Consider the following 22,474-nt stretch of genomic DNA (forward strand, 5'->3'; position numbering starts at 1 on the left):
TAACGCAATGTAAAACTGCCAAATAATCTACAGTCACGGTGCCAAGGCTTTACGAACTCTGGACAAATAAAAGTTGTTCACTACAGTAGACTCAACAACTCAACTAATATGTTTATGACGTAAGTATGTTTTGACCAAAGGGTGTAAATGTTTTCCACAAACCACCATAATAAAAAATTAACTTTATATAGTGCTGTAATGGATATTTTGTACTCCACGGCTGTCATAAGTTTACTTTTAATCTGTTGGATGCCCTGTCCCTGCTTGTTTAGTCTGCTAAAGATAATGACAATAGAAAAACACTAAACAGACAGTGGAGTGGCCGAGTTTTGAAGTTTGAAGGTTATATCATCGAAGGTAACCCGATCATTGTCATTAACCCTATGCCCTGAAGGAAAAGGATACAACAGAAGGATATTGAGCAATCGTTGCTCAAGAGAAAGGTGTATAACTAGGTTAGTTGCTGGTGTTTATACTGACGATTTTTTGTCTAACATTCCAACGTACTTTGTAAATTGGTGTTTACCAATCAGCCCTAACATTCAGTGTTGGGAGTCAGCTTTAATTAATTTTCAATTGTCATCTATCAATGAACTTAAGTTAACATAGGCTTGTGATTGAATATTACATTTTATAACCTGTTAAAACATTGCCTGTGCAATATTTTAAAACAGAGATTCAAGTTTACTTTAGATACTACGATATTTGATGGAAATGGGCTCAAAATCATCAACAGGTAGGGCTACTAAACACTATTAACACTGTAGGCTATTGCAAGTTGTTTACACCTAATATGATACCTAATTAATCATTATGATTTATAAAATTGTATAAGCCCTTTTATTCAAAGCCTGGTATTGTAGTCTTTTTACTACAACTCAAATGCAAATGCACCATAATTGGATAATGCAAGATTAGGGCCTAGTTCTAAGATAACCGGTATTCATCATGTAACAAATGAGTAAGTAGGCCTAGGGACTTGTCTGTTTTTAAGGTTAGTATTTTGGCATAACAATCAACTTACCTGATCTAGGCTGTTTCGATATTGTAGCAGTTTCATGATTATTGTAATAGGCTAACTTACTTTGGTAAACGATGGAAGGTGTTTTTTTTAAGATTTTTAAATGGTTTTTAACTTTTATTCTCCCCTGATTTCCCCCTGATTTTTTTATTTAAGTTGATATTGTAAAAACGGGCTTCCTAGGCCTACCAGGTAAAAGATGCTGCCTTTAATTATCAAGTAATGTACCAGGTAAAATAATTTTTAACTAGGTAAGTTAGCCTACATAAGTTACAGTAAAACTGTTGTGAAGTCTTTTACCTGCCTATTTAGAAGGCCTTTTTAAATTAGCCTATAGGCTACACTAGGTCAAACAGCATAAAAATTGTTCTCTAGTTAATTTGCATGATGCTTGTTAAGGTGGTGTTGGCGTAGGCTAATGGTTGCTCGCTGGTGAACATCTTTTGCAACAATATCAAATGGCTGCATCAACTGATCAGACTGGTGAGGGTTAGGTTTAAGTTTGCACATTCATTTTAATTTTTAATTATCTCATGTTGTAGCCTAAACTTAGTCAACAAAAAAGGGTCATTGAATACTTGCTTAACTATTTGTAAACCAACATTAGTAATCCTGAAACTGTAATCGTAGGATCGCATTTCGATAATTTGCACACACAGAGTGTGTCTTAAGTTAAGTTAATTAACTTTTGACGCCAAATATTTTATATATCTACAATGCGATATCGTGTCATTTTTAGATGTCTACTTACAGTATTTTTCACGCTGAATCCAAAATTTTGTCGGAGAGATTCATAAGTGGCCGTAAAACGAAGGTTAAAATTACAAATCTAAGGTTCATTGAGCTTTACTGATGGTATAGTGATAGTGATGGTGATTAATAATTTACGTAGGTATCACAGTTGATTTATTGTATTTCAGCTGTTTCCACTCCACAAACCTTCCACCCCTTTTTGTGTTAGCCGCCACTAGAACTTGGACTCGTCCAAACCACAAATAAATAGGTGAATAACCCAACAAAACTAAAGCTTAGGCTAATATTAATTATATAACTGTACGGCCACTTAGGGAATCTCTCCGACAAAAACTGATTGCATTTTTGGATTCAGTGTGAAAAATACTGTAAGTAGATATCTCAAAATTACGTGATATTGCATTATCTAATAATTACCCTTTTATGACACAGAAACACAACCAAATTTGCTGGCCAATCAAATAAGTCCTGAGTAAATTGGTAATTAAAAAAATTTTGTATAACTTAACAGAATGGTCCAATCTCTGGTCTATTTTAAGTTTGTAAGCATAGCCTAATTTAAGAAGGATGATATCCAATGACCAATGCCATATTTAGTTCATTTTAATGGCTTCAGTTGTAAAGGAAATGTAATACAGTACAATGGTGTTCTCTATTTAGAAATGAAATTTTTAAGTTTTTACCATTTTTATTTCTAATTTAAAATTTTGGACTCAAAATATTCCCTGTAAGTAGTAGTCCAGTCAATGAATGCTCAAAAGGGGGGTGTAGAGGACATGGAGAGGGGGAAATTTTTTTTCTGCGGGAATGTGTTCGGGGTAGTTAGAAGGTAAAAATACCAAAAGTCCCCGCGCCTGGCCCTGCTGCTTCAGCGGGGGGAGGGGGAGAAAGACCCCATTCTTTAGTTTTTTACTTCTACACTGAAAACCGTGCATCGTACGGAAAAAATGTAAATTATAAAAAGAAAGATGATAAAATTCTCTACAAGAACGGTCATATTCATTTCTTCCGTATATGCATTGGTTTAAAAGATATTCTCAAAATAATATAAATATTCTCAAATAAATTGATTTTTCACGCGTTTTTTGTCAAATAAGTTTATATAATCCATTAGCCTGTTGTTATTTCACATTGATCAGGATAGAAAAAAGGTTTTTGAACACTAACCTATATAATATAATATATCAATCGTATATATTGTATTAAAAATAGTCTATATAAATTTAAATAAGTTATGTATATTTGTCATGGAAACAAGTAATTTTGGCATAATTATTACACTAAAAATTAAAAAGATTATGTTTGTAGCTATATTTGTCCAGGTTTATTTATAACAATTACCGAAACCAAGACTTAATACTATTGTTCATGGTCTGGCTCACTTGGGACGAGAGGGTCCGACTTCTGTCCCAAAAACTGGTGCCATCTGGAACTGAAAACCACCATCTAGGACATCTCCGTCATTAAATTGTTGTTGATTAGACTCAATATTGGCTATCGAAGTTAGAATTTGGTGTCCTGTATATTCTTCATCTTCCTCATTCATCAGAATGGGCATTTCATGTAAAAAGTTCCCTTACCAGTTCTGGCATAAAGGAGAACACTTATTGGACATTTTCTTGCATGCTCAAATTGCACATCTGGCACTGTTATAATCTTTAGTACATTTGCAAAAAACTTGCTTAGGTGATTAACTGTACTATGATTTCAGTTCGAATGAATATCTACTGACCAGTCGTGGTCCTTTGGGGGGGGGGGGAGGTATATATCCTCTCCGAAATATTTTATTAGCTAACATAAATACTATTAGCTTGAAGATATTCAAATGCAGATCTAGAGCTCAAATGCATATAAAAATATGTTATAGTGCTTTAAATTCCACATTTTCTCCGGGGGGGGGGGGGGTTAACCACCGGAGGCCCACCCCTGGAAATTAAATCCTGGGACCGCCACTGCTACTGACTTTTTCAATTTGGTCTGCCATCGTCGTGCTGTATTCTGAATTGCTATATCCGTCAAAAACAACAATGCATTACCTTGCAAGATAATATGTTTCCACGTTCCTCACGTATCCATCACATATCGCAGACACTGAAGATCCCCTTTGCCATATAACCTTATGCGTGAGAAATACCCCATCGATAACCAAATTAAAAGTCGTTAAAACTGTTGTTGGTTGGTTCCAAAGAACTTGAACAGTGCAGGCATTTTTGGTCTTTACTCATACCACTCTCATTAAATAAAGGGAAATGGAGCAAGTTCAAATCTTTAACAATCCTTTAAATCTTGATAACTTTTTTAACTTATACAAACCCTTTGAAACAGAATTAAAGGTTTTGCTGCAACGTTTTAATCATTGATATCGATGGTTGAACTCACAGAGGACAAAGGTAGAGCCATATTTTCCCGTGACAGCTTGTTGTTTGCAAATGATTACAATTTGATTAATTACTCGCAGACTACGTAGCATTTATATTGTATACAGCATCGTAACAGTTAAGGGATTCATCTCCTACAACCCCAGATGTTATTGACATGATGTCTTGAGTTTCAGGGAAGAGTGGGTGATTTTCAAACATTGCTGTCAGTTTAGAAATATATGACATTTCATCATTTGTATCATTTAATCAAAGGACAACTCTGTTTGGAAAACCAACTACCCTCAGAAATGTGGGATTGGGAGCGCAAAAAAGGTAATCTATTCCCAGTTTTAACCAATGAACCACATAACCCACAATAAATTTTGGGCTTGTTTTTTGCAAATATACTGAAGATTGTAGCAATGAAAGATGTACATGCAACGAAATGTCCATTAAATGTTCCTTGTTGGCCGTTATGCCAGAACTGCTAAGGGGACCGTTTAAATAGAATGCCAATTCTGATAAATGAGGATGATGACGAATGTATACACTGGACTCTCACATCGATAGCAGATATTGAGTCTAATGAACAAGAATTGGATTATGGAGAGACCATGAACAATAGTATTAAGTCTTGGTTTCGGTAATTGATATAAATAAACCTGGACAAATATAGCTTCAAACATAATCTTTTTAATTTTTAGTGTAATAATTATGCCAAAATTACTTGTTTCCATGACAAATATACATAACTTATTTAAATTTATATAGACTATTTTTAACACAATATATACGATTGATATATTATATTATATAGGTTAGTATTCAAACCCCTGTTTTCTATCCTGATTAATGTGAAACAACAACAGGCTAATGGATTATATAAACTTATTTGACAAAAAACGCGTGAAAAATCAATTTATTTGAGAATTTTTATATTATTTTGAGAATATCTTTTAAACCAATGCATATACGGAAGAAATGAATATGACCATTCTTGTAGAAAATTTTATCATCTTTATTTTTATAATTTACATTTTTTCCGTACGATGCACGGTTTTCAGTGTAGAAGTAAAAAACTAAAAAATGGGGTCTTTCCCCCCCTCCCCCCGCTGAAGCAGCAGGGCCAGGGGCGGGGACTTTTGGTATTTTTATCTTCTAACTACCCCGAACACATTCCCGCAGAAAAAAAATTTCCCCCTCTCCATGTCCTCTACAATCCCTTTATTGACTGGACTATAGGCCTACAGTACCTAGTTAAATATGGCTGGGCAACTTTTCAATGGCGTAAATTTATTTTTTAAATTGTGTCGAGAGGAAACTTTGCTAAAATTATGTTTAATCTTAATTATTTTTGTGAACAAACGATGTTTTTAGATATTTCTAATTTCCTTATCGCCAAAATATAAAATAGTTTATCATGTAGTCTTCGAAAAAAGTTTTACAATTTGTGTTTCATTTCAGTAATGAATTATTATTTGAATTTTTAGTAAACAAGATGGTAACCGAGACTATGGATACGTATGCTGACTAAACATTCAAGGAAAGCATGATAGTGTGTTTCTTTATAATGGCCACCGTTATCCTTAGAAAGCCTTGGTTAAATAATTTTTGGAGGTGGGGTCTGCCCCAAGCGCTTGGAGCTAGACAAGTAACCGGTGAGTCTTTCAAATGATTCCCCCCTCCAAATAAATTTAAATGTCATTGTTGCATGAGCTCAAAGTTTGTGAAAAAAGTGTGCCATTGCATTTTGACGCTGTTAAGCCTTTTCAATCCCTGTCATAACAATCATTACATTATCATTCATTGAAATTGTAAATTTAAATCTTGTAAGCCTCTTTAAATTACCGTACTTATTGATTGGTTTTGTTAAAACATAAAGGAACATATTTGAAGAAAAATAAGAATCGGCTGAAGAGATCAACTATATTGAAATTCAATATTTATCTACGATTTGTCCAGTGAAGACTGTTTCTTGCTTTTAGTTCTCCAGAAGCACAGGAAACATACTACTATAACCCAGAATGCTGACCGCGTGGAGCTTTGCCTGTCAATTCGTAGGCAGCGCTACCAGCATTGCTATGCTGGTGCATTGTATGCTGGTGGCGCTGCCTACGAATTGACAGGCAAAGCTTTATGCGGTCAGCATTCTGGGTTATACGCGATTGAGCACCACTATTCATAGGAACAGTTTTTGTCATGTTTAACCCGAAACCCCAACAATATTTATAAATATACTTTGTTATTAAACTTAGCTTAAAAGATAAGTCAATTACATGACTACTCCTTGCCTGTTAAGTGTTAACTTAACTAGCCCACCACCATATTCCTAATAACACAGAAATTGAAAGAAAAACACAGTTATTAGAAATAACAAACACTTGTATTCCTTGTAGCAGCAAAACTAAGTACTCATAGTGCATAGTAACATTTTTATTTAGACAAGTTTCCTTTCCCTTTTGTTTAACCGTTTAGGATTGAAATTAAGCTTAAAAATAAGATATGGTACACAATAAACAGGGAATTTGCTTGGTAGGCTATGTATATCTTTTCTTCAACAAGGTTAATTTGGTTTGTATCTGACAACTTACTTTAAGTTGTCATATTTAGTTTTTGAACAGATATGGAAAGCTACTTACGTGTACCAGTTACCTATATTTTTGCCTACTCACTCAAAAATTGTATTAATATTCAATGAGTAACACAAAGTGCCTCCAATTATGTAACTCCAGATAAGAGTTATGTTTTCCTTATCATAATTGAGACAGAATCGTGTTTGAGTCAGTAGGTGTGTTTGTAAGGTTTGGGCTACTTCTGTATTTTGTTCCGTTATAAAACTGAACTCAGAATTTGACCCACCAAATCTTAAAAAAATTACCTACAGTTACCTACAGTAATCTTTAAAATGACCAGGGGTATGTTTTAGTTTTAATCCCTTATTTTTGAGTTATGAAAATACTTAAAGCTCAAGAAAAGGCCTATCCTCTTCATTATTTGTTAAACTTAAGATTTTGTACACCATTTAAAAATTATCTGGTACTTTTTTTACTCAGTAAATAAATTGATTAATTAGGTGAATCCCTTTGGTAGTTCGACTTAAAATTACTAATCATAAAATAAACACATTTTTACTGTAGGCTAATTTTGTTATCGTGTTTTAAATAGTGATACCTAGGTCCATTATTTTGTAATTTGTAAAGTCTTGAACTATCTAATATTACAATATAGAATATAAAGCACTTTTAGAATTTAGAATCAATTTGCTGACTTTGGAGGAATAATTGTATTCAATCTCGACCTATAATTGAGCATTCAATTTGCCAACTCAGAAGCTAAGAATTTTTGCTGTAGGCTAGCTGTTAAAGATGGAAGAGATGATTGACATTTCTGCCAAGTATTGAATTAATTAAAGTTGGGTAGCGGAGTGGTTATAGTGCTCACCTAACAATCAAAAGGTCGCTGATTCGATCCTGAGAAAAGTCTAGAGTTTTTTGATTGTTCAAAATAATCAAAACTGGACCCAGCTGTTCCCTAATCATTGGGCTTTAAATAAATGATCATGGCTAATGAAACAGCTGATCTTAGTCAGTAAAAAATCCACACAGATCATCTCACACCATTCTAAACTCATCCCTAACTCATGTTTTTGGGTCGAAACTTAAAATACACATCTAGGTGTCTGCCGTCTCCATCTCAATTATTGGAAATCGTCAAAATCGATTAAGAGATTTTTTTTACATTCCAATGTTTGAACTTTGTCTTTGCCTTCCAGTGATATAGATATAGACTCCATTTATTAAATATATAAACACTACCAAAACCTAATCATAGACTAACACTGATCACACTTCACTTAACACTAGAGTAAATTTTCTTGCCTTTATTAACTTATTGACAGCTTAATGTTTTTTTCTCTATTAATATTTATTTTAATTTATGTCCTTTTATCATATGTCCATTTTTAACCAAAATAAGAGCCAAAAAACAAAAATTTGTGTCCTTCTCTATACCAATGTAAGAAGTAGCAAATCAGGTGCAACCCTTATTCAACTTCCACCCAAGCCGGACACTGTTTATTTAAGGTAGACCCTCCGCTCCAGCTAAGACACACATTAGTAAGCTCCATATGGATTGCACATTATGTTAGTGATATCCACACATGTAGAAAGACTTCAGAAGTAAGACACTCGTCAGTGAAACACGTTTGCTAACTGAGCAACCATGCCACCGTCGGCTAAACGGATTAATAGCCTGTATAAGCACATGACGATAATAGCGCTCGTATGTTAGCTTTGTACTAATAAAAAGCCAGTGGGTTAGCAGTATGACTATCTCGCACCAAAATGTGGCTACGGGCTACTCTTGTGAATCGGCAATTAGTTAATTTCAATCTAAGTATTATAACACTATAGCATGGAGGTGCATGACATCTAGAATAAATGGGGGGAGTACATGGCTTGTGGTGTTAGATTTGAACTAGTCTATTTTGTCATAATGGAAGCTTGATAGAGACCTAACATGGAGTTTGAATGGACATCCCTCATATTTGCATTAGGCCTACATCCCTTATGAAAAAGTTTATATATGGCCATATAAAATTTTTTTTATCTGGTTATATTTGGTTTTGGACCAAATATAACCAGATATGATCATATATGGAATCCCCCATATATGGAAATTTTTTAATAAAAAATATATAAATAAATAAAAAAATTACAATTAAACATATTTTCACATTAAATCTTATAAACTATGCATTAAAACCATAATAAAAATTTTTAAATTGAAAATTTCAAAACAAAATTTTCAATTAGCCGACTGGGATTCGAACCCGGGACTCCAGCGTGGGAGTCTACCCCTTTGACCACTACACCACAACCGCTTCATATCAGATGTCTTTACAAAACCCATTACGAATAAGAGAAGCTGTATTTGGTCTCGTAAAACAAGATTTTCTTAGACATTTTATGTCATTTGAAGAATTTTATTATTAATATAGCCTAACTACGTGACATAGATATTTGCAGCTGTTTGATAGCAAAGGTACAATAAATTAATTATTAATATAATATTCTCTTTATTTAGGCCTACTACACTTACAATTTTAAAATTATACGTCAGTTTTAAGATTTTGTTGCGTTATAATAAAATTGTACAATAGATGTATGTACAGGATTTTGTCATCTGGGTTCAAATCTGGATACTTTATTACTTTACTACTAATTACTTTAAATGAGAAATGCCTATATTATCTGCCCCCCACTGTACCACATTTCAACTCAATCAGTTCAGTAGTTTGTGCTTCCGAGAGCAACAAGAAAATACACAAACTCACAAACTTTTTATAGTATTATATATATTATAAGAAGTGTTTGGGAGTCCAGTTACAAAATCCAAATGTGGCAACTATTCCTTATAATAATTCCAGTTATTGTCAAAAACTCATTTATACATGAGCATAAATGGAAAATTATTATTCCGTATATGAGTAATTTAATTCCATACCTGGGAGTCATATATGGCCATATAAAGACCATGATTCCATATATGGAGGATATTTATGGCCATATATGGGCAATAATTTCATATATAGAAAACATGTATGGCCATATATGGACAATCATTTCATATATAGAAAACATGTATGGCCATATATGGCCAATAATTCCATATATAGACTACATATATGACCATATATGGACACCACCATATATGGATACAACCACATCTGGCCATATCTGCTTCCATATATGTCCATAAAAAACCATATATGGCTTTATGAAACCATATATGGAATTTTGATATGGCCATATATGGCCAGAAATTACTTTTTTATAGGGGATAGCAATGAAGCAAGACAATTGCTTTTAATTTATAGCTTAAAGTATTATGTCATAACTGGTAATTTAAGTACTTAAATTACCAGTTATGACATCATACTTTAAGTTAAATGGGGGTATGTTTAATCTATGGTTCAATGCACCTATGACTAGATCGGCTCAATTTTTGAAATTTAATAGTGCTACTATTTCACTTTCCAATCTCCCTACGTGTATTAGTTATTGCACCCACTTATTGAGTTAGTTAAAGCTAATGACAGGAGGCTGGATGGCTCAGTTGGCACCTAGGTTTACTATGGTGGTGTTATGGTAATTTTGGGGCATTGTGTTTGATTTCAATTGGTTATGTACACCTACCTTGTATACAAATGTTATAATGTGTGATAACACAAAAAAATATAAAAAATGTTTATTTTCAAATTTATTTACTTTAGATACCGTAATCTTAGTAAATCCAAATAATTATCAAATTGGTATTTGTTGTTATTAATTCAACTGCCTGCATGTTTTTTGCTTGATAAAATTAAATCTAAATCTCAACTTTTTTGAAATATTTGTCAGAATTTGCATTGAGAACCTGTCTCTAGTGTGGTATTGCTTTTCTGTGTATCTTTTCTGTGTGTAAAAAATGTTACAGAGTTTTTATGTTGCAGGTAAATCACAAGATGAGTACGTTGAGAGTGTGGTTTGCAACCAGTCGGCCATCGGTGAAAATGAGTAAGTCACGATAACCCTTTATTATATTATTACGATTAGGCTATTGTTAATATTTGGAGCATTGAACATTTTAATTGGTATTCAACCATTATCCAACAAAAACACTAAATAAATGGCTCTACCGTTGGAATGATAATAAATAAATAAATAAATAAATAAAACAGTACAGGGGTTTATTGGAAATTATGTTTGGCTTGATAATAAATTGGTATTAGTTCATAAAACCACCACTCTCCAATTAACCCCATGTTAATTTGATATAGCATATTTCCTCTATAGGCCCCATACTCTGTTGTTAGATAAGCTCAACTACTGCTAGTCTTAATCAATCTTTGTGGTAAAAATAACAAACTAGTTACTGCTTAATAGATGTAGATGTTAACACTGTTTTAACTCCTTTGTGGCAGGATGAAAGTGTTTGACATCGGCACCGATGGGAAGGTGTTGCTGGCCAAGCAGGATGGTAAGATCTACGCCACGGGGACGTTGTGTTCCCATTACAAGGCACCCCTAGTGACTGGTGCCCTGGGCAAGGGGAAGGTGAGGTGTCCATGGCACGGGGCTTGCTTCAACCTAGCCACAGGTAGGGATACACAGCTTTGCGGAGTGTTTGTGTGCGTAATTGTCTGGATTTCATGCATGTGCTCCGATTTCAATAAATTTTAGTAGCTGATATTATGCTCCATATAGGCCTACATTATAGAGTAGCCTGCCTCTTTTACAACCAACTCACATTTTCAGTTTTTTATAGGTAAATCATGTGCTATAAGAGCTAAAAAGCAAAATAATTTCTTTAGGGGTTGAAAAGCACAGTTTCATGTAGAGAAACATATTCAGCTTTTCTTCATGGACAATTAGGACTAGTTTAAATAGTTTTCTATTAAAAATGGGTGGTTTTATGGATGTGAATGTTTTGACAACAACAGTCAACAACAAAATGTCTTATCAAAATTGGCTGTTTTTAAAGGATGTAGAATCTAATTTCAAACCGTTTGTTCACTTGAAATGAGATTCAGTAGATTTCTAAATAAAATTCTAAATTTTTTGGAGCAGTAGGCCTAAATTTTATCTCTATATTCGTTGGTCATAAAAGTCTAAATCATCAGTCATGTTAATTAAGTGGCACAATTTTACTCTGAAAACTATGTGTATTAGGCCTAATTACTCCCAGCTCTATATGATAGGTATTAAACATTGTTACGGGTGATATAATTTATAAAGTATGATGATATTTGGTCAAACTTGTCAAAACTTCACCCGATGATTGTTCCCAGGTGATATTGAAGATTTCCCCGGACTCGACAGCATTCCATCCTATGAAGTGAAGATTATGGGCGATGGAGGAGTCAAAGTGAAGGCCAAGAAGAGTGATTTGCAAGAGAACAAGCGAGTGAAGGGAATGTGCAAACTGAAAAATAAGTCCAAGAGCTTTGTCATCATTGGAGGAGGTAGGATTTTCTATGTTCTCGTAAAAAGCCTCTATCTCTCACCATAGATTTTGCTTATAAGTTAGCTCTAGCCCAGAACTGTTCTTACACATTACTTCGGACTGCTATAGAGGATTTGCTGTTTTATCACTTAGATAAAATCCATATGTGATTGTCAGTATTTTAATTCGGGACATCAGGGAACACCTACCACTAGACCAGCTCGTCATAGACTACTGGTCTATGCAGTGAAGAACAGTTAAAAAGTACCTTTACAGTAAAATATAGACAAGCCAATGGTGATTTTCGTGATAAGATAGTGCAAGGGGTCATTCTCAAAGTATCAATATCTGGCTAAAATCGACCCAAAATGTACCACTAAGTTTTCATGTTAGGTTAAAAGAGCTTGTGGTTTTGGAACGGATAAGTGGGGGAGATTACTTTCCAGTTAAATAACAGTGAAGTTGAGTACACTGGAAAGAACAGTTTTGCAAGAGAACAGTGATATTTGAGGATGCAAGATAAGTTCTAGCTCTGAATGCTTCCATTACAAACCGTCCCTGAAAAAGGCTGACTCAGTGAATTTTGAACTTCAAAACAGTAGAATGGCTTCAATGAGTAATACAAACAAAAACAAGATTTTCTACTTTTCCTAAATTCAGCTTTCAAGGATTTTGTGGTGGATTGGATAGATTATACAGCAGGCTTGTTTGTGTAAATAGTTAAAAGTAAAAATAAACACATGAAACATAGAATTTTCTGAAATACTAGGCCCATCTTCATTATTTTTTCTTTGTTTCAAGTCTTAATTTGTACATTAAAATATTTTCATCAGTAGGCTACTGAAGCTAAGCAGTTCAACTTTCCACTTGACATCAGGTAATTCCCTTGAATTCAGTTTGTTTTATCAGTTCACCTGTTTTAAAACATTTGATATCCTAAACTCATCTGTCCCACAGGAGCTGCAGCTGCTAAGTGTGTGGAGACCCTGAGACAGGATGGGTTTGATGGACGCATCACCATGGTATGCAAAGAACCTTACGTTCCATACGACCGCATCAAGGTCTCCAAGATGTTGGACTCTGAACCTTCCAAGATACAACTACGGCCTGAGGACTTTTACAAGGTAGATTATTGGTAGTAAACTATTAATCCTTTTTAGTGAGATGAGATCCTTTAGCAGTGGCGGGCTACTAGTCAAATTCTTATAGTAACTATTGGTAATGACCTAGGCCTACATGTATTTTGATAACTCCGAGAAGTTTTGGAAACTCATTCAAACCACTGTGTGTTTGCAGATTTGCACAATATTTTTTGGATTTATTTTAAATTTGGTTGGGATTTTCTTTCATAAATGCTTTGAACAAAAATGCTGCTGACAAAAGTAAGTTACTAAATATAATATTTTGTTTTGTCTCAAAAGATATATTTAAGGAAAAAATTAAGGAGATATTTAGCCGATAAATAGATTGGACATATCTGACACATTTTGTTTTTAACATATTTTAGGACAACAGCATTGAAGTACTGAAAGGTGTTGAGGCAACCAAGCTCGATCCTGCCCAAAAATTGGTACATCTTGCCAATGGAGAAACTCTCAAGTTTGATAAACTTTTCATCGCAACCGGAGCTCAGTAAGTTTAGAAATCGTTCATTCATTACATACTACAGAACAATCTATAAAGTTCTAATATTTTCCAACAACAAACAGTTAGTTAAAGGTCTATTTCGAGTGTCGACTTTGCAAACCAGTCTGATGAGACTGCAAAGCACATCATTCTGGATTGCAACAGACTTGGGGCCAGGAGAAGGGCTCTGTTTGGTCAAAAGCAGCCAGGTGATGAACGAGACCCTAACATTGAGCAAAAGCTTATTGTATTTGCTACAAAATTAGGAAATCATTTTTTGCCCTAGGGGTTGAGCAAGGGCGTCTATTTATTTAGGTTAGTTTTTTGCTTTAATTCCTACTTATTTCAAAGTAAAATGCTTCCTCTAAAAGACAACCTCAAAATAGTACCAGTGATACGGTACATCTGCATATCCTCTGTTAAAGGTTCTTAGCTGATTGCATACACATTTTATTGGCAAAGCATGAAAAAAAATTGAAGAATTTTAAGAGGTTAAATTTTTCACAGTCTAAATAACAAAAGTTTCAGTCCCTGCATTTTTTCAAGTGCACAAATTTGAGATTTATTTAAGTATACATAATGATTATTCTAGAGCAAGTGTAATATAATTATTTAGAGTCAGCCTAGTTGTATCCTATTTTACTGTGTGGAATATTTCTTTATTGTAACTGTATATTTTTCCACTTTAGGCCAAGGAAGTTGAAAATCGATGGGGTTGATCTGAAGAATGTGTTCACTTTGAGGCACATTGAAGACACAATGAGTCTGAACAAAGCTCTTGGCAGTGACAAGGATAAACATGTCGTCATCAGTGGATCCTCCTTTATTGGTAAGATAAATAATGGATCATTAATATCGTCAATGTTGAAATATGCCTATTAAAATTTAAAATGAGCCTGGAAAGTCGGGAAGTCAAGACAATTTCTTTTAGGGTCAGCGAAGTGACCTGAACATGAAGGGGTTGAATAAACATTAAAATAGCAAACGTGTGGTGTGGATGGTCAATGGAGTCTCATGACTCAAATTATTGGCAAAACATTTTTTTTTTAATTTTTGTATGTGTTTGTGACAACTTTTCACAACCCCTGAAATGTGGAGGATCTTTTGAAAAGGACTTTAAATGCTGCTTGAAAATAAACCTTTAGGCTGAAAACCCTGTTCACTTCTGACTAACAATCACTTTAGCATTACAGTTATTTTAAACCTTTCAATACCTCAGTTAGAGTTGGTAAACTAGGCTCTTTTACCTTTTCCGAAAATGTTTCGCTAAAGGAATTTTGACTGAAAGAAAAACAACACTTTGGACCAATTCCAATAAAATTTGCAGCAATGGAGTCAGCAGCAGCAGCTGTGGGCAAGGCTAAGTCAGTCACTGTAGTGATGCGGACAGCACTTCCTCTTCAGCAGTTCGGGAAAGCCATCGGGGAGAGGATTGCGGAGATCTTCAAAGAGAAGGGTGTTGTTCTTCAGCCCAACATTACTCTGAGCAAGCTAGAAGGCTCGGGGGGCAAAGTAACCCATGCGTTGTTGGCGGACGGAAGGAAACTGCCTGCGGACATTGTCATACTTGCCGTCGGGTCGACGTACAACACTGACTTCCTGCGTGGATCTAACGTGTCTGTGAACGAACACGGTCTGGTGCCTACTGACGAGGTATGTTGCAGCTTATGTTGTTAAAGATGATGATAGCCTATGAGTAGAAATCGTTCGTTGGGAATTTTTCGTAGATGTGGTCCAATCTCAATCTTGGTACAATGTAACACCAACCTTTTGTTTAAAAGTGTTGTTAGTCCATTGATGGATTACAGCTGGAACTTGTAGTGATCCTTCTCAATGGATCGAATTACCAATCCTAGGTTTGGAGAAGAAACTCTATTTAACCACTATGCTAGAGAGATTTTTAATTCCACATTGACTAATGAATAAATATATCACTTGTTACTTGAATAAAAAAACAACTTTGGGATTTTTCTATCTTGTTCTCCTGTCCTTTAAGATTGCTAACTGAACATTTTTAAGGCTCTATTATGCAATTTATGTTGACTACAATATATTGATACTAATATTGGTGGGTTGTTGTCCTAGACGGTAGGTCGATAGACTAAGAACCAAGGCAGCGATATCTTGTGCCTCCACTAACATTTTTCAGTACAGTTCATTCTTGTACTGTACTGGCTTAGCCTTGCTTACATTCAACCATAGACTAACCAACACAAGTAGACTTCTCATCCCATTGTAAATTTTGAAGCACGTTTTTTGTGTCTAGTTCATGTACGGTGACACGGTTCATGTGACACTGGGCGCTAGTGTCGACGAAATTTTGTTTCTATTATTTTAAGGTTAATTTATTGATTTGTGCTTTACTGTTTGGTTATATAACTAGGGGACAAGTTACTCTTTATGATTAGATCGTATTATTTGGTTAAAGGAGGTTTAAATGACTGTAATAACAGGAAACAAATTGTAAACAAAACACGATCTCTACATAAACCGTACAGAACTAACAATAAAATTGTCTTCAGCTGTTCCATAAGGATGAGAAATCTACTAAGGGAGTATGTTTTATCCATGATTCAACGTACAGGCCAGAAGCCTATGAGTCTGTTAACCTCTAAAATAATTATCGCATATGTGGAATATAAGTGTTAGTATTCTGCTTTTCTTTACTATTGCGGACACTTTTGGAGCTTTATCTAACCTTTACAGTTTACAATATTACAACAAAAAATTTACTATTCACAGTACCTCGAGACCAGCCTGAAGGGCATCTACGCAGGTGGAGATATCGCTTTTGCACCAGTGTTTGTCAACGATGGAAGGCGGCTGGCCATCGGTCACTGGCAGGTCGCCCATTACCATGGGCACATTGCGGCCAAAAACATGCTAGGCAAAAAGACAGAGCTGCACACCGTCCCGTTCTTCTGGACCATGCTGTTTGGTACTGGCTTCAGATATGCTGGTGGGTTATGATGTTTAAGGGCCCAATAATTTCTAACCTTTGTAAAGCCGCCTGTTAAACAAGATAATCAAAAGGATACTTACAAATGTTTTATATTTAAAGGTTAATTAATTTTGGGAGGAGTTTAGTAGCGTATATTTTTTTCAAGCTAACCATTAGAGTCAGACTATGAACGTAGATTATGTAATGAAAACAACCTAGAAGTTTTTGAACTATGCAGTACTCAATGGAGCTTTTGCACACCATCATGACTCTCTTTATTTCATGTTTATTAAAACCACTGTTAAGGGAATGGTACAAAAAAATCCAATGGGTTTTTGTGTCTTTCTTCACAGTCTCGTTACTTGGCTGGAATCATACAGATTATCAAGTAGTTCTTGGAAGATAAAATCTCATTTTTTTCAACTACAGCATCACTTTTTTTCATTAAGTTACTTTTATGTCCAAGCGTCCATTATTGGTAAAATGTTTACTTTAAATCTGTTGTTCTGGCAGTTTATTAGCATTTTCAACATAGTCTCTAGCATTTTTTATAATACAATGAATAATATTGATGTTTATTGCAAATTTTGAAAGCTTATAAATTAATTTATTTGCATACATAAATTTGAAAACGCTGTTTTACTGCATATTGTAATCAAGTTCATGGTCTGAGATCTTTGTTATGATTCATGAATCATAATTGTTATCTGAAAGCCTATTTCTTTATCAGGCAGTTATGGCGTCATCTGCATTATTCCTGTTAGATAACAACAATCAAGTTTAAATTATAACTCTTTTCTTGCCTCATTTGATTGAACTTTAATTTTGACAAAGTTTTCTTGCGTAAACCGTAGACACTCGAGTTTCTGAGTTGATGGTTCTGGTTAATGGCTCCATAGCATATTAAAACACCATGTTGATTGAAAAATATTTAACATAATTTTTTAACCTCTGTCAGCTTTAAAAAAAATAATTGAGACATACAAATAAAAGAAACACTGATAATTTAATTCAATATTATAATAAGCCTATCTCATCTTTGCAGTCCCTCGCATGTCAAATTCCAAACAGTGTGCAGTTGGTCTGGTAAATAGAGCACAGTCCTTGTGGTCTGGAGGCTATGGTTTGAATCCTGTCAATCGCCAACAATCTTTAGCAATGTGATGATAACTGTAAGTTGGTGGTTGTAAGCTGTAGGTCTCCAAGCTCTCAGACGAGGAGAAAACCCCTTGCAATGGAACTTTCCCTTCCTCTAAGCCATGTGAGAATTATTATTTATTGTCTAATTAAGTTTACTTATAGAATTCTTCTAATGTTTTAGGCCACGCTGAAACTATTGATGATGTAGTGATTGATGGAGACCTGAAAGGACTCAAGTTCACAGCCTACTTCTGCAAAGGAGATGAGGTAAAAACAAATATGTTGTTAACTTTTAATTGTTTTTCTTTTATTGTCAACGTATTCGAAACAAAATAGTATATTACGTAGCCTACCTTACTAGTAAAATAAGTGTTAACCGGACGAGTGCGGGATTACCATACGAGTCCGGTACACACATTTTGGACGAGTTACGTACGATAGTTTATGCCATACTACTAAATCTGTACGAATCCTTATATATTACCACCAACTTAAGGACTAAAAATCACTAGTCATAACCTCTAAGAGAGGTTATATTTTTGTTTATAACCATCCATTGCCACCCAAATACAGTATTAATCAGCTGATTGGTGTCCGGTAAAACTCATTACAGTACAGTAGTACGCAATGAAACCCCATTTGATTAAGCTGGCGGAAAACAGCTGTTTTCTGGACTAAATCGTTCGTGGGAGGTTCATCGAAATAGTGTAGTGTGGCATAAATACATTTATCATATCGGATACATCTTTTAAATATGTTTTTGTTGTTTAGGTGCATGCAGTTTTAAGCACGACCAATGCAACGGCTGCTTACGCTGAGTATATCAGTGTAGGAAACAAACTGACAAAGAAAGAAATCCAAGCCAACCCTACCAAATGGTTGAGCCAAGTTCCTAAGGGAAAGATAAAGTAATTTAGGTGGAATTTGAACCCCAATGCATTTAGGATAGCTTCGAGGACCCCACGCTTAGTTTAAAATTTCCATTTAACTTTGTTATCAGTTGATCAGTATTATTAATTTGGGTGCAATAAAATCATAGTTTATTTATATTAGTTAATTTTTTATTTGTATGTATAGAGACATATAACTGAAGTTTTAACATCCACGGTGATAATAAGTGACCTTGTCATTTTGTGATTGAAATATAAAATTGTTAACATTCCTTTTGTGCATATATTTGGTTGTTTTGCGCTAGTTTATTCACAAGATATTAAGGTGAAGGGAAAATTAGATATTGAACTGTTACTCACAGACACCTTTGATATTTTTAATTTTTTTTAAGGTTTACCTGTGTAATTTATTTATTTTTATGTTTTGTATCTATTATTAAAACTCTAGACCATTTTTACGCTATTTTATTCACCTTTTTATTGTGTTCATTATTTAGCGAATTTCTTATTCAGGTAATAAACTATTACTGTAGGTCTCATGCAAACCAGCATGATCAGAGGGGAATGAGGTTTTATGGGGCAAATATTTGTTTGCCATTTTTAACACTCAACAAAATAAAAATTTGCTTTTTCTTTCTAAACCATTTTGTAGCGCCATTGACTTTTGGGTACTGAAGTTGTAATAATAGTCAAAGGTAACGCTTAAAAAAGTAATGTAGTTCCCTGAAGTGTTTTTGTTCACTTAATGGCTTAAGAGAAAATTACAAATTCTATAAATTAAAAAATCCCATGTTATTTTTATAGAGAATACCGTTGTGGTCAACTTTCACGTAATTATAAAAGTTGTGTATTTGTATCCAAAACTTTGTCAGGGTTTGGAGGTAGTATTTGACCAATCAGGTTGGCCTTACAATTATTTGAAAAACCAACAATTTTAATGAATTCTACAACTACAACACTATAGGGTGGTATTTTACAGTGATAACTGAAAAAATAGTGTTAGATGAGAGCTGTGTTAAGCCATGTCTAAATGAAGCCAGTTGTCAGGCCTGGTTACCTGCCTCAGTTATTTTTCAGAGATTCAAGAAGAAAAACAGTAGTGTACGAGGTAACTTGTATCTCAAGTTACTTGAGGTGCCCTGCCTATATACTATGGCCTCGTGTAGCAAGGCCCCACTAGAAAAACAGGCCATGCTGCAGGATCCATGATGTCACACTAGTGGATAGATTCATTGCTATATCCCATACGTTTTAGGTAAATCAGCTGGCTGTTTGTCAGATTTTAATGGTAAGATTTAAGTACAACTATCCACCACTGTGACGTAGTGTTGCAGCATGGCCTGTATTTCTAGTGGGGCCTTGTGTGGACGCGGGTTAACTGACTATAATCAGTGAGTTAAAGTTCAGCTCAATCACCAGAAAAGACAGCTGGGCGCAGTTTAGAACTGTCAACGTCAACAAGTAATACTCTCCCCAGAATTGAATGGTACGACAGTACCAACCTATAGTTTACCTAATGAAAGATACTATGATCGTATTAGCACCCCTCGCGGCCTCTTCATGGTCGGGTGACCAAGGACAAACATATTGGTATTTGGTCGAAGGAGCGACTCAACACACAACATCGGTCTCATCTATCGCCCAGGTCATGCTGTGTGTGTGTTTTTGTTTTTGCTGCCATTACGCCAATTTTCTCACCCAGCCATCATGATGTCTAACTATAGTTATTTGTGCAACTAGTGAGAAAAGTGAGCAATTGACTCACTCGAGAGAAATCCTTACTCACGAGCCGTAGGCGAGTGAGGAATGGTTTCTCGAGTGAGGCAATTGTACTTTGAACTCGAGTTGCACATTATACTTTTCCTACAGTTACCATAAAACAAATTAGTTGGTGAAGAAACATAACCTATTTTTACACAGAAGTGAACTTTTAATGTAACATTAATGTGAAGTGACAAATACAACAGTACAACAGCTGACCAGCTGATTTACAGCCAGTGCTGCCAACGTATTTTGCGCGCATACGACGTTGCCTGCATGTTACGCGCTCACTATTTCGTGCCTTCACCTTGCAAATCTGGAGTGAGACAAAGTAATTAGAGTGAGACAATGTTAACATTGTCTCACTGATGAGCGAATCGGCCACTTTGCTTTCTCAAATCAGTGAGAGAACATGTACATTGTTAGGTAACTGTAGGAAAAAGTATTTTTCTCACCCTTTTCCTACCTCCAACTTAGATGTTGGTTTTTTTAAGATGATTGCCAGATAGTCTGTTTGGATGAGTAAGGTAATAAATAACATCATTAACACAATATGTGAGTGGTACAGATCTTTCTATTCTTCATTTTATTGACTTTGAGTATCAACAGTGTTTCTTTGAGTTTCTTTTACATTCTTATAAAAACACTGGCTTACTTTAATGCATTTTCTTTTTTTCAGTTTTGAAATCAATTTTTTACAAGCATTAGTATTTTGTTTGTCAAGTCTTTCCCTGTGTGAGATAAAATACAATAACTACACCTTTCATTTAGCTCTTAATTTCTTTTGTATTTACTTTACATCATGGAGAGGGGGAATGACCAAACCAGTATTATAAACCTTTATCTTAGTCTTCAATTTGTATGATATTATAATGAATGACTATTGATTTATAAATGAAGATAGATCATGATTGACTATTCATCGTCAATCGTCTCTAATGCCCCATTAGATAGCTTGATGCTGTTATCAATGATTATACAGACACACTTCTTGGTAGTTCAACATTAATTTCAAATAGGTATTTGTGTGAAAACTGTTTTGTTCAAAACAAAAATGTACAAGATAAACTTGGATAGTTTCTCCTTTGTTTGTAGCAAACATTTGTGCACAAATTGTACATAATCTTTTTCTACAGTAACAATATAATGAGTACTACACTAGGGGCCACGAAAGTCTGCAGTTGGCAGCAACCAATAGCAAGACTGGGCTAGCACGACGTTGCAAAATCACTCGTTCACTAATTTTTGACAATAATTAAAATATACTAAACAATATTTCCAAATCAGCTGGTATTTTTAGATTTTGGCAACAACGTGCGGTCCCCATTGGCTACTTTGAGGTTTGTGGTAAATAGGCTCCTCCCTCAACTGCAGACAGTAATGTAGACATTGGATTGCACTTTATATCATTTTATCACAGCCATTGTTTAGTTTTACAAATGAATTAAGTAAGAAAGTTATGGTTGTTAAAGGTGCAATTTTCAGTTACTTATTGCAATCCTTGAAGCAGAATATACCTTGGAATGCTCTTGTAGCTTTTTTTCATGAACAAGAAAATAACATGCCAATTGTTCATTTCTGATAGTATAGTTTTTCAATTTCAACTTATAAACAGGTAAAAAAAAAAAAAAACAGCTGATACATTTATCTATTACAATAGGGCCTATAGTTTGGCCGCTTAGAAAGCGACCTGCGCGCTAATGCTAAACCAATGCTGGAGGAGGTCGCTTTCTACGCGGCCGAACTATAGTTAGTAGGTTTTATGAAACCATCTCTGCTGTTTACTTAAGAGTCGGCAAAAGTCAATAGTTTTGCCAGTATTGTTGACCGTCAGATGCCAGGTTAAACAGTGGTTGTCCTAGCGCCGATCAGCAAAAACATGCGTTTATGTTGAAGCAAATTAATTATGCACGGTAAGCTTGATTACCGAGCAGAAAGTTTTATGTGATTCTAAATTATGTTTTCTGTGTGAATTGCTTTTCTGATTTTTTAAAAC

General features: G+C 34.8%; 1 protein-coding gene across 5 annotated transcripts; it reads left to right on the plus strand.

Moving 5' to 3' along the window:
- Nucleotides 1-318: 318 nt before the first annotated feature.
- On the plus strand, nucleotides 319-19,171 carry LOC128992557 (apoptosis-inducing factor 3-like). Of its 5 annotated transcripts, XM_054416191.1 has the most exons (13): nucleotides 323-455; nucleotides 1,421-1,504; nucleotides 5,625-5,792; nucleotides 10,628-10,691; nucleotides 11,099-11,274; nucleotides 11,966-12,139; nucleotides 13,078-13,244; nucleotides 13,628-13,752; nucleotides 14,436-14,575; nucleotides 15,074-15,399; nucleotides 16,489-16,705; nucleotides 18,009-18,094; nucleotides 18,599-19,171. In XM_054416191.1, the coding sequence occupies exons 3-13, from the start codon at nucleotides 5,684-5,686 to the stop codon at nucleotides 18,737-18,739; spliced, it is 1,725 nt and encodes a 574-aa protein (XP_054272166.1). In that variant the 5' UTR covers nucleotides 323-455; nucleotides 1,421-1,504; nucleotides 5,625-5,683; the 3' UTR covers nucleotides 18,740-19,171. The 5 variants fall into 5 exon arrangements, with proteins under 5 accessions (XP_054272168.1, XP_054272166.1, XP_054272169.1 ...); XM_054416193.1 differs by lacking the exon at nucleotides 5,625-5,792 and having other exon boundaries at nucleotides 319-455; XM_054416194.1 differs by lacking the exons at nucleotides 323-455; nucleotides 5,625-5,792 and adding an exon at nucleotides 462-736.
- The last annotated feature ends 3,303 nt before the right edge of the window (nucleotides 19,172-22,474 follow it).

The sequence above is a fragment of the Macrosteles quadrilineatus genome, unplaced genomic scaffold (assembly GCF_028750875.1).
Source record: "Macrosteles quadrilineatus isolate MER2022 unplaced genomic scaffold, UCM_ALF_1.0 Scaffold_4__1_contigs__length_99947679, whole genome shotgun sequence".
NCBI classification, from domain to species: Eukaryota; Metazoa; Arthropoda; class Insecta; order Hemiptera; family Cicadellidae; genus Macrosteles; species Macrosteles quadrilineatus.

Coding starts and splice junctions, on each gene's coding strand:
- LOC128992557 (XM_054416191.1), top strand. CDS start 5,684: ATGATAGTGTGTTTCTTTATAATGGCCACCGTTATCCTTAGAAAGCCT. Junction 13,245..13,627: donor GGCCTGAGGACTTTTACAAG/GTAGATTATTGG, acceptor AACATATTTTAG/GACAACAGCATTGAAGTACT. Junction 13,753..14,435: donor TTCATCGCAACCGGAGCTCA/GTAAGTTTAGAA, acceptor TTTCCACTTTAG/GCCAAGGAAGTTGAAAATCG.